General features: G+C 52.8%; 1 protein-coding gene across 3 annotated transcripts in view; it reads left to right on the forward strand.

Annotated features, from left to right (window-relative positions):
- The window catches only part of UBE2G2 (ubiquitin conjugating enzyme E2 G2), a 39,908-nt gene that overhangs the window by 8,811 nt on the left and 18,868 nt on the right, over positions 1-12,229 (forward strand). For 2 of the 3 annotated variants that reach the window (XM_042998675.1, XM_042998676.1), the window contains exons 2-3: positions 8,165-8,200; positions 8,295-8,340. The exons of the other annotated variant lie outside the window; for it this stretch is intronic. In XM_042998675.1, coding sequence (XP_042854609.1) covers positions 8,165-8,200; positions 8,295-8,340 — 82 coding nt within the window. The remainder of the gene's footprint in view (positions 1-8,164; positions 8,201-8,294; positions 8,341-12,229) is intronic. 3 annotated transcript variants of the gene reach the window in all.

Raw genomic sequence — 12,229 nt, forward strand, 5'->3', positions numbered from 1 at the left:
GTCTGTGTTTCAGTTCAGCCGTTCTGTTGTTCACTCTGCGATTTCTCTTTGGTACGTTCTTATATTTCCCACCTCTTTGTTGAGGTTTTGTGTCCATCGGTTTTTCTCCTGTTTGGTGAGCGTCTTCGTGACCATCACTTTGAACTCCTTATCGGTAAACTGTCTCCGTTTCACTGAGATGCTTTTTCCTGAGGTTTTATCTTGTTCTTTCCTGGGAACATATTCCTGTTTGTCCATTTCGCTGGACTGTCTGAGTTGGTCTCGATACCAACTGGGAACACCCCCCTCTCCCAGCCTGGAAGGAGCAGCCTCGTGTAGGAGATGAACCTCGTCATTCAGTCCCGTCCCGGCTTTCGGTTGTCACTCAAACCTTCGTGCTGTCCCAGCACCTGTTGTGTCTTTGATACTTCCCGCAGTGGAGGGTGTGCCAAGACTTGTCATTGTCCCAGAGCGGAGGGTCTCAGCACGCAGATTCAGGGTGACTGGAAGCCAGGCCCACCGGCAGCAGCTTTTTAAGGTGTGCAAATACGTACAGTCCTGTGGGGCCTTAAGCATAAGCCCCACTGGTCACCAGAGCTAGGCACTCTGCAGGTGTCCCCAGTATGGCTGTCACAAAAATCGGGACTCCAGATGAGTGTTTAAGTTCTTTTCTGGGCGATGCCAGTGAGCTGAGCTGGTGCAGGGCAGAGGGAGAGTGCCAAGGTGGTGCCATAGCCGTATTTTCGTAGAGAGCAGCTCTGTGGACCGTGGAATGTGTGCCAGACCTGAAGACTACCTCTCAGCTCCAGGACACGCAGAGAGGCCTCCTTCACGGAAGGATGGGGGAGTGTGCCTCAGCCTGCCCTCTGTGCAGTGCCCTGGGGATGGCAGCCTGCCAAAAACCCTTTCTCCGACTGTGGTAGACCCATCAGACCCGGGAATGCAAGGTCCCCTGGCCACCAGCACCACACGATCAAGGGACATCTCCCCCCGGTGGCAGCTGTAAAAAGCAGGGTGCCGGCTGTGTGTAAAACTCCCTTCTGGGAGACATCACACTCTGGATTTCGGCGGAAGGTGAACGCGAAGATAGCGGCTGCCCGCTGAGGTCTCTGGAAGGGATCAGGTTGGTCCCAAGATGCACACCTAATCAGAAGCACACCCCGCAGGCTGCAGTCCTCATGGTCAGCTGATAGCCCTCCTGCCCAGAAAGACCGGCCTCTTGCTTTCCCCGGGAGTGGTAGCTGTTTAAGAACTGCTTCTCTATTAGTTAGAGTCCTGTGGGACCCACAGCACGAGTCCGGTGGCCGCCAGAGCCAGGCGATGTGGAGATGTCCCCTGGAAGCAGTCGCAAAATTTGGGGCACCAGATCGGTTTGAGCTCCTCCCTGTGTGACTCTGATTGTTACAGGTTCATGGGACCAGCAGCTCCGGTCTCCCTGGCCTCCAGAGCCAAGCGATCAAGAGGTGTCCCCTAGGTGACAGCCACAGAAATCAGGGCACTAGATACGCGTAAAAGCTGCCTTCAGGTGGATGCTGGTGCCCGGGAGCACAGCGGAGGGAGAGGCAAAGATGACCCCCTGGTCTCTGTCCGCAGAGAACAGTGTTCCGCCAGGCTCCCGATGAGTGTGATGAATCAGACGCCTGCGCCCCGGTGGCCACTCTGATGCCAGCAGGCGCACCTCCGTGAGTCTGGGCGTGGTCCACGGGCTGCCTCGGAGCTGGGCCCTGGGGAGGGCCAGTCCCCGCCCCGAGCCCTGGAAGGGAGGTTTCTCACATGGCTCCCGTCTTGGGGGTCTTGGGGGTCTTGGGGGTCTTGGGATGCGAGTCCCATAGGGTCTCAAAGCTAGATGATTTGGAGGCTCGTCTATGCAAGCGTTCGTCTTAAAAGTTGGGGTGCTGCTGTTCAAACCCTTTACTCCTCAAGAAGCAGCTCTGGGTTTTGAGTTTCCTCCTGGTTGTGAGATACTGTGCGGGGGGTCATGGTGAGATTGTGTCCCAGCTTCTGTTGGCCACTTCAGTGTGGTTTTCTTCTCATTTGCTTGATGCGCAGTTAGGACCCAGCCGGCCTTAGTGTGCTTTGGGGGGCAGATTGTTCCGTTTGTAGCTGTAGACTCCATGTTCGTGGGAGGAGGGGCGCCGAGGGTCTCACTGCATCGCCATGTTCTCCTTGTGGCTCTGATTTGCGTCTCCCTTGCGACCGATGACATTGAGTGTCGTTTTGTGTGTTTATCTGCCATCATAAGTGTCTTGAGTCTTTTGCTGATTTTTAATCATGTGTATTGTTTTCTTATTAAGTTGTAGGAGTTCTTCATATACTGTAGCTACAAGTCTTTTGTTGGATATTTTGTAAATATTTTCCCTTAAACCATGGCTTGCCTTGTTTTAAAAATTGTGGAAGAAAAACATGATTTTATCTTACCAGTTTGTTTTTTTTTTAGTTTATTTACTTACTTTGAGAGAGACAGAGACAGCGTGAGTGGGGGAAGGGCAGAGAGAGAGGGACAGGGACAGGGAGAGAATCCCAAGCAGGCTCCGTACTGTCAGTCCAGAGCCTGCGGCGGCTACTTTTTAAGCCACTATTAAAAATATGTTTTTAACGAATTAACATTCTCAAGGGGTCAGTGGCATAGTTTTTGCACATTTCTCTGATACTAGGATTTTGTTTTTCTTTTTGAAGCTGTTTTTGTGAGTAGACACCAAGCTGTCTGTGCAGGTGTGTATTTTGGAAATAAAACGAGTGTCGCAGAAACGTCCCCCGTGTTACTGTAACTTCCCTGACCACTAGGTGCCGCTGTCGAATAAGGATGCGGCTGGGACTGCAGCCCGCCGGCTGCCCCTCCCTGGAAGGCCCTGGAAGGAGGGCGCGGGAGGGAGGCTCCAGGGGTGGGTCCACAGATGAAGAACGAAGCAGCCCTTTTTGGAGGGAGCCCCCCCCACCAGATCCCTGGAGGATGAGTGTCCCCCCCCCCCCCCCAACAGTTTATCAGTCCTCTGCTTTAATTTGTCCGGTGTTATGCGAAGGTGATTGGCCTGGATTTCAGATGACTGGGCGTGTAGCTCCTGGTGAGCTGGGTTCTGGGCTTCCCTCTCCCGGTGGTTGGCTGTCACGCAGACACCCGAAGGGGGACTGAGACGGTCGGAGTGTGTGTGACTGCGCCCGAGGGGCTCAGCCTTCCTGGCACTCGACCTCCGTTGCACTTGACTGCTGCCTCCTCGCAGTGCTGGCTGCCTCGCCGTTTGTCCCGCGGCACTGGCCTCGCGTTGGGGCCCTCGCTGCCCCTTCCTCTTCCTCCCGCGTGCTGGGCTCTGGTGCCCTTGGCGACAGACGGGGCTCTCCCCGTGCCCGTTCTTGTTTCCTGCTCAGGGTTTCTTAGCAGGTGTTACTGGTGCTTCGAATGAAAGAGTTGTCCTCGTGTGCACTTTCTTTATGGCCCCTTCCCCCTAAATGGCAGTAGCATTCCCCGGTCACCGCGGACACCCGACAGCGGCACCCGAATTTCCCAGTGTCCCCTGGGAAAACTCCAGCAACTGCCACCAGGTCCCCGCGGCTCCACCTGTCCCTGTGCGCACAGCCCCCAAGTTTCTCCTGCTAGTGTTCTCTCTCCCTTGAGCTTCAGACTCGTCTGAGGTCTCTCCGCTGGTCTGTTTTCTAGTCTCCGCCTTAATGTGTTTAAATGAGAATTCTTGCCTTCCCCTCAGACCTGCTCCTTCCCCTCCCGTCCCGGTAATAGTGCTGTTCCCTTAGTTGTTTGGGCCGGGGACCCGGGACCAGTCCTCACATGTCACACCCATTTCGTCCCTGTCTGCGGGACAGACCCCCAGAGTCGCCACTCTGACTCAGGCTGTCACCTTCCCTGCCTGGACTGTCACAGTAATGGCTTAAAACTGTTTATTAGCCTGAACTACAGCCGGCATAGGGTTCAGGTTCAGGTTCAGCTCGGTGAGCTTCTCAGAGCATCACCACCCAGATGAGCAGGAAGGCTGCCAGCCCGCCAGAACCCCACTGTGTGGGGCCCCCACTCCACCAGAGCAGCTCTGTCTTCGTGGGGTAATCACTGCTTTGCTCTGTTTCCACCGAAGCACGCATTCTTAAACATTGTCGTTTAGCGTGCCTGTTTTTTAATGGATGTAATCCATCTATAAATGCAGTTACATGTTGTCTATTCTCTTTTTTTTCTTTTTAAAAATTTATTTATTGTTGACAGTGTGAGAGCAGGGGAGGAGGAGGAGGAGGAGGAGGAGAGAGAGAGAGAGAGAGAGAGAGAGAGAGAGAGAGAGAGAGAGAGAGAGAGAGAGAACTTTAAGCAGGCTCCATGCTGTCAGCACAGAGCCCGCTGCGGGGCTTGATCTCAAGAGCTGTGAGATCATGACCTGAGCTGAAACCAGGAGTTGGGCACTTAACTGACTCAGCCACCCAAGCACCCTGTGTTGTGCATATATATCTGGGTGTGTACGCATATGTGTGGTGTGTTATGTGTCGTGTGTAGTACGGGGCTGGTTTCTTTTGCATGACTGTGTCGCGTGTAGCTGTGTGTCATTTATTTTCACTTTTGTTCCACTGTATGAATTCGCCACGGTTTCTTGACCTCTTCTGTTGCTAGATATTTGGGTGTTTTCATTTTTTTTGGCTGTTACGAGTGATGCTGCTGTAAATATACAGCAAAGACACGACGGAATATTTCTCGGCCATAAAAATGACATCTTGTCATTTGTGACAACATGGATGGACCTTGGGAGCATTACGCTAAGTGGGATGAGACAGAGAAAGACCGATACCAAATGGCCTCACGCATGTATGGAACCTGAAAAACAACTCACAGAAGGAGAGTACAGGTTGGTGTAGCCATGGGGGGTTAGCAGGTGGACAACATGGGCGAAGGGGTCAGAATACAGACTTCCAGTTATAAACTAAGTCCAGGGGATGTCACGTACGGCCTGGCGATGATAGTTGACAGTGCCGTGTTGTGTATTTGAAAGTTGCTGAGGGGCTAGGTGTTAAAAGGTCTCATCAAAAGAGAAATTTGTGATTGTGTGTGGATGGGTGTTAACTTGCTGGACTTTGCTCATTGCAGAATATATACGAACACCGGCTCCCTGTGTTGCACACCTGAGACTAATATGACAGTGTAAGTCAATTCTGTCTCAGTTGGAGAGAAAGGAGCCCCCCTCCGGCATCACCTTCACCCTGAGGCCTTTCTTGCCTCAGGTGGGCGTGTGTCTTTGTATCACTTTGCCACCTCCCTCACTACGTTCTTCAGTATGTCTTTTCGTGTGTGTTTCCTTACTTACTGGCTGTCTTCCTTCACTGGAACGGAAGGGAAGCCCGTGGAAGGAGGGGCCTTGTCTCTCCTTCACCACTGCGTCTGCGCTGGCCGGAGGAGTGGGGCCCGGCGGCCGCGTGGGTAGCGGCTGGCCCCTTCTAGTCCAGCTGGCCGAGGGGAGTGTGGACACCGCTGCCCCGGGGCTTCGTGCGGCCCCTCAAAGCTTCAGATAGGACCAGAGGGCAAATGTAAGTAAATACCATTTGGATGACTGATTTCTGCGATTAGAATTGTAACTGGGCACTTTTCAGGACATCAAATTATGTGGCAAAACAGAGACGTGACACGCTTTCAGGCCAGCGGTTAGAGCAATATTTTGATGACACCGGTGAAGTATTTAGTTAAGAGTGTCCTGTGTTCACAAGGTGTAGATTCACCGTGGCCCTTCTCTCGGCCTCTCTCGCTTAAGCTGTTACCCACGGTGGGAAGTGTGGTCTCTGTCTCTTTAGGGAGAGTGTGAGCTGTTACAGCGTCAGACCCTTACTTCCATCCAGTGACATTTCGTCCCCGTCTTCCTCCAGAGACTGATCCGTAGGGCGGTGGCAGGGGGCTAGAGGCTGCTGCGCATGCGGCCAGGTGGTCGGTACCTGGGTCTGCAGCACTTGTGGTCAGGTGGCAGGTTAACTCCCAGTGCACGCGTGTGCGCGTTTCTGTGTGCTTGTCCTCCGGAGAGGGTCGCGGGCTCCCGGCGACTCCCGGCAGCCTCCTTTCCCACCCGGTGGTCCCAGTTCACATTCGTGCCCGCAGGGTGTGTCTGTGGCTCCTCGGCGGGGGGGTGGGGGGGGAGGCGGCCTTCTGTCCCATCTGGAGGCTCCGGCTCCTGGGCTGCTCCGCTGGGGGCACGGTCATCCCATTGTGGCCTTAGTTTCCCCACAGTTAATGAGTTGAGCACCCTGTGACATGTTCCTTTATTTTGTGACGTGTCTTCAAGTCTTGTGCTTGATTTTCTTTTGGGTGGTTTATGTATTTTTATCGATTCTGAGAAGTTTCGATACTAGCTCTTTGCTGGTTATGTCTGTAGCAAATACCGTCCTCTCTGGGGCTTCCCTTTTCATTCTCTTAAAGGTCTCTTGATAGCAGAGGTTCTTAGTTTCAGCGTTCTTAATTTTACCCATCTTTTCCTTTGATGGTTGGTGCTCTTTGGCTTTACCTTTGTAGTTAGTCTAAATTATTTATTGTTTTATGTTTCATAAAACAACTGAAATTAATTTTGGGGGGAGTCAGCTTTATTGAGATAAAATTTGCACACAATTAAATGTGCTACTTAAAATATTTTTTTTAATGTTTATTTTTGAGAGAGAGAGAGAGAGAGAGACAGACAGACAGAACGGGAGTGGGGGAGGGGCAGAGAGAGAGGGAGACACAGAATCCGAACAGGCTCCAGGCTCTGAGCCGTCAGCACAGAGCCCGACGCGGGGCTCGAACCCACGGACTCTGAGATCATGACCTGAGCCGAAGTCGGACGCTCAACCGACTGAGCCACCCGGGCGCCCCTCAACTTAACTCTTTTTCAAGAAGTCTGGGCTGTTCTCAGTTGTTTGCATGTTTGTGTATCTTTTAGAGTTACCTTGTTTGCATTCAGGCAAGAAGACCTGTTGGGATGTTGGCTGAGGCTGCACGGAATCTGTAGGTGCAGTTTGAGGAGGATTGAGAACTGTAATTTTGAGGCTTCCACCCATGAACTTGCTCGAGTCTCTGCTTGGGAAGGCCTTCAGAGCCGTGGCGGTTCTCGCAGGCTACAGGTCTGCACAGCTTTTAAAAACTTACCTGTATGTGTTTCCTAGTAGAGTTGACGTCTTTTTAAGATTATTCTAGTTTGCTCATACATAGAAACACATTCAGTCACATGTCTGGACCTCGTAGTCAGCAGTGTTGGCCAACTCACTTCTTCTAGTGTGTCTTCTGATTCTTTCGGACTTTGGGCGTATGTGACGTGGCATCTGTGAGTAACGATGGTTTTACTTCCACTTTTCGGAACCTTACGGCTTGTAGTTATTTGGCAAGGGTTTGGCAATTTTATGGCCCTTCAGAGAACCAGTTTTTGGTTTTGTCTGTCTGTCTGTTTCTTGCCACATCAGCGATGTCTTGGGCGCCTGGGCCCGACAGGAAGTGAATCTCTGGCCCGATTCCCTACTCCCGGGTGGCCACCCTTCTTGCCCAGGACTGTTCTTCTCTCGTCACTCGTCCGCGTCTGTGTGCGGGTTTGGGTTCACTCTGGAGCCTTCCACATAGAAGACGAGGAGGCCAGGACTTGGGACGGCGTTTCTCGGTGGCGGGGCTGGGCCTCAGTCTCTCCGGCGGCCACTGGTCTTCGGCGGTTGCCGAAGTGCCGCCTGCTTGCTTCTTCCTACTTTGGATTCTCGGCGCTCGGGCCTGACTCTCCGTCGGGTGCCACGTCGGGGGCTCACAGATTGAGTAGAGTGGCGCCGGGGACCGACAGCTGTGCCGTGCGTGCTCCGAGTCCTGGTTCACGAGCGCCGGCCGGTCCCTCGTTTCTCACGCTCAGAAGGGCCCGTGCCGCTGCTCACAGCGCCAGGAAGCACCATCCCGTCGGAAAACCAGACGCTGTGCTTGACGTGTGAAGTTGAATCGAAACAACCGGCAGGGGTATTTTTGAAAGATAATTGACCCCTTCGGTTTCTTCATTTGTCAGATGAAAGGGTTTATAGCTCCAGAATTCTGCGTTTTGCTGCCGTAAAGAGCCGCGTACGTAGTCGTTGTCGGAAACGTAACGGGAATAGGCGTTCTCTTTGGACAGACGGGGTTTTAATCTGTTAATGTATATACTCCACAGTTGTTGTTTGGTTACAATGCCAGCCTGATACTCGTTCTGTTTCATAATGCTTTTGCTTTTTCATTTTGTAGAACTGACGCTGAATCCTCCAGAAGGAATTGTGGCGGGTAAGGCACTAAAGTTAGCTTCTTTGTAATTTACTTCTAATTGCCAAAGTGGCCTTCTAAGTTAATTGTGGAAAATTTTTTTTGTTTTTTGCAGGTCCCATGAACGAAGAGAATTTCTTTGAGTGGGAGGCGCTGATCATGTAAGTTAGTTATATGTGCTGTTAGTTTCCAAGAGTTATTGGACATCAGACCCCGGAATCCAGCTAGCAGCGGGGCTGTGCTCAGAAGTCTCCATTCGAAGAAAAGGCTTCACGCACCTGTTAAATTGAGCTCTTTTTTAGCCTGCTGGTCTGAGTAGAAAACAGCAGAGACGTATATCCCGAGGAATGAAAATGTTTCCTGAGAGTCAATAAAAAAGTTTTGTCATACTTTATATTTGTAGAGTTTTAAAATAATAAGTTTTGAACGTTGAGTGGCAGTGCTGGGTTAGCCTCAAACGGTATCGGTGGCTTTGACTTCGGGAAGTCCCTAGGAGCCCACGGGTTTTTTTTGGTTTATTTTTTTTAAACATGTATTCATCTTTTGAGAGAGCGAGAGAGAGACAGACGGAGCACCAGCTGGGGAGGAGCAGAGAGACAGAGACAGAGACAGAATCCGAAGCAGGCTCCAGGTCTGAGCTGTCAGCACAGAGCCCGACACGGGGCTCGAACCCACGAATTGTGAGATCATAACCCGAGCTGAAGTCAGATGCTTAGCTGAGCCACCCAGGTGCCCCAAGGCCTGCAGCTTTGAAGGGGGAAAGGCCCCCGGGGTGGGGAGGGGAAGGTCCCTTGGGTGCAGGTGAGCCTCCGGCCCTGCCCCCTGTGCACCTGCGTTTTCCTCTTCCTCCTGCTCTGTCTCCATTCAGCCCCTCCTCTGCTGCTGCTTTCTTCCTGTGCGTTGCATGGCCTTCCATTGTCCCTGACCCCAAGACGTGGCTTTGTTCTAAGGAGAGCATTGTGACTCCTGGCCCTGTTCTAGAAAGATCCTGACTGGATCTCGTGATCTTGCACCTGGTGATGTTGCTTAGAGCCGCAAATGGACCCCCTATTCTAGAGTGTTCCAGGGCCCTTTGAGCCAGGCCCTTCGATTGCCTTCTGTCCACTTCAGATGTACATTTTTGACCATTCTTAGATTTACTGTATTTTCAAATAAACGTGGTTAAGTAAAAGTTAGGAAGTTGGGATTTATCCTCAGTCTCTCAGGTTTCTCTTCGGTACGATGAGACCTCTCAGGTGGCCAGCACGTGTCGAGGCTGGGTTCTGGGGGGTTGAGACGTGCTCTCAGGGGAGGGACCGGGGCTGTGGCCGCACACATCCTCGCGCTGTCTGTGCATGCCCGGTGCGTCCGCCACGCGAGTTCTTACCGCTTCCCGTGTTCGAGAACCACATTGCTGGCAAGTGTTGTCTGTGGAGGTGAGATTGATAATGTGGAAATGGATGAGAAAAGGAGGCTTTTCTGATAAGCAGGATATTTAAAAATCATCAGTAAACATTGTCCAGAGGAAATACAGCACGCCTAACGTTCCCTGATAATTTGTAATACCCTGATCGCTTGGGCCTGTGGTACCCAGTTTTTCCTGTGTTTAAATGTTTCTGGCATGGGGACGTCTTTACAGCTTATCTGGGCACGTAAAAGGGTGTTGTAGCTTTTGTCCCCTAAAGCAATTCTAAACGGGACGGGGCGTCTCCTGGTCAGCAGCGTCCCGCGTCTAATGGGACATGGCATTATCTGCTGTGTCGGCTGTAGGTCCTTTGATTTTTAAGGAGACAGGAGATTACATCATATGAACGTGATTTGTCACCGCCATTTTTCACGGACCGTGTCACGTGTGTCGTTTCTGTGCTGACGTGGACACAGGTGCACGGGTTCCTGTCAGCGGGCCCCCGTCTCACACGACACTGGCCTCTGACATCAGCAGACTCCTTTAGAAGCCCTTTAAGGGACACGTCAGGCCCTCGGAATGGTTTCTAAAAAGGTGTTTGTTAAAACCTGTTGGCATAACTGTTACTAGCTTTAGATCAGCACTGTAAAACGAATATTTTGAAAACCCATGTTAGCAGTTAGATGCAAAGGCAGCAAAAGCAAAAAGTAAGCAAGTAGGACTGTGTCAAACGAGGAAGCTTCTGCTCAGCAAAGGAAACCACCAACAGAAGGAGGAGGGAGCCTATTTGCAAATCACCCGTCTGATTAGGGGCTAATACGCACACGATAGAAGCGCCTCGTACACCTCAAAAGCAAAAGGAGAAACAGTCTGGTTAAACGGCAGAGGATCTGAACAGACGTTTTTCTAAGCAAGGCCTCCGGACGGCCGACGGGTCCGTGGAAAGATGCTCAACGTCACTCATCACCAGGGGAGAGCACACGAAAACCTCAGCGAGATTCCGCCTCACGCCGGTCAGAATAGAATGGCTGTCGCCAAAAAGACAAGAAATCCGAAGTGTCGGTGAGGGTGAGGGTGAGGGTGTGGAGAAGGAGGAGCCCTCGTGCGCTGCTGCTGGGAACGCACACCCGGGCAGCCGCTGCGGAAGACCGAACGGAGGTTCCTCAGAAAGTGAAAACGAGAGCCACCCTTCCACCCGGCAGTTCTGCTTCTGGGCTTTATCCAAGAGGAGGAAACCACCGGTTCGAAAGGACGTCTGTACCCCCGTGTGTACCGCAGCGTCACGTGCGACACCCGAGACACGGAAGCGGCCTGAGTTGGTGTCCACCGGTGGATGAATGGATGGAGGGGATCGGGGTGCGTGAGATGGGCGGAGGCGGACAGAAGGTACCGCGTCCGGCTCCAGGCGTGTCCCGGACGTGCTGCCGTCACCGACCTCGTGGCGCGTGTTGGAGAGTCTTCGAGACGGTGACTCTTGCGAGTTGTCGCGAGAAAAAGATGGGTGGCTCCGTGTGGTGACGGATGTTCCCTGGCCTCACCGGGGTGACCGCGTTGCGGCGTCTGCGGATCCGGAGTCCTCGCGCCCCACGCCCGGAACAGAACGCTCCCGGTCAGGCCTCGGTTTAAGAGGAGGTGATGAGGCTTTCTCAGCTGGAGCGCTTTTGTGTTTGAATGGGGCTTTTGCCTTCGCGTGGGATTCCCCTGCTCCAGGGTCTGCCGAGCCTGTGGGTCTTGGTCCCGTTCCAGACCCTTTTACAAACAAGAGGCCGTTTACAAATGTACTTAAAACATCTATTAAGGAATTAACTGTCCTCCCGGCGATTGGGCTCACCCTGCTTTTTGGCAGACAGCTGGCTGGATTTCACTCCTCAGTGATAGCTCTGCTTTGCTTTCTTTTTATTCTTTGATTGTCTGCAGAGTTTCTTTGTGCCCCGGCGTTTCTAAACCCGTACCTGCCCCATTTTCTGGGAGGGAGGGAGGGTGCCGCCGGCTTAGCCGCCCTGCTCCTCTGCCGGGCCTCCGTCTCTTGTCAGTTGTGCGGCGGGGAAAACCGCTTTTCAGGGGCTCGGGCCACAAGCACGGGGTGCCCGTTCTATTAGGGTTCCCGTCTGAGGACGCGGGTGCATCCTCGGTGACCCCAGATCTCCCCCCGAGAGAACGGGAGGGAGGCTGTAGGATGGGAACGGGAGAGCTAAACGGTAAAATTGCCCCCGCCGCTTCTTTGATTGAAAGTAGAAGGTAACCCCGATGGCTTTTGGCTGAGCCGAACGGCCAAGAAGGGGGCCGGGGCTGCTGCCATCAGATGAACAGACGTGGGGGACACTGCTCGTAATTCGTGTCGAGAGCGGTCTGACCCGGCAGCCCCAGCCTTGGGGGTCTCTTCAGCAGACGGTGTTCTGAAGAGCTCTGCGTGAGGTTTATTTCTGCACGCACTGCAGTAATTAGAAAATGGAAACAACATTGTCCAACACAGTTTATGAAACATCCGTACTGCCCGACGTCGGAATGCCGTGTAACACCGACAAGGTTCGGGCAGAATCTCCATGCTGGCCTAGAGAGGCGTCCCTCGTGTGTCACCGGGTGGAAAGAGCAGATTAGGGAACAGCGGGCCTAGACCAGTGCCGTCCGTGGGGATGATTTCCTGCCCCCAGGACACTCAGTGGCAT

Source organism: Panthera tigris, chromosome C2 (assembly GCF_018350195.1).
Source record: "Panthera tigris isolate Pti1 chromosome C2, P.tigris_Pti1_mat1.1, whole genome shotgun sequence".
NCBI lineage: Eukaryota > Metazoa > Chordata > Mammalia > Carnivora > Felidae > Panthera > Panthera tigris.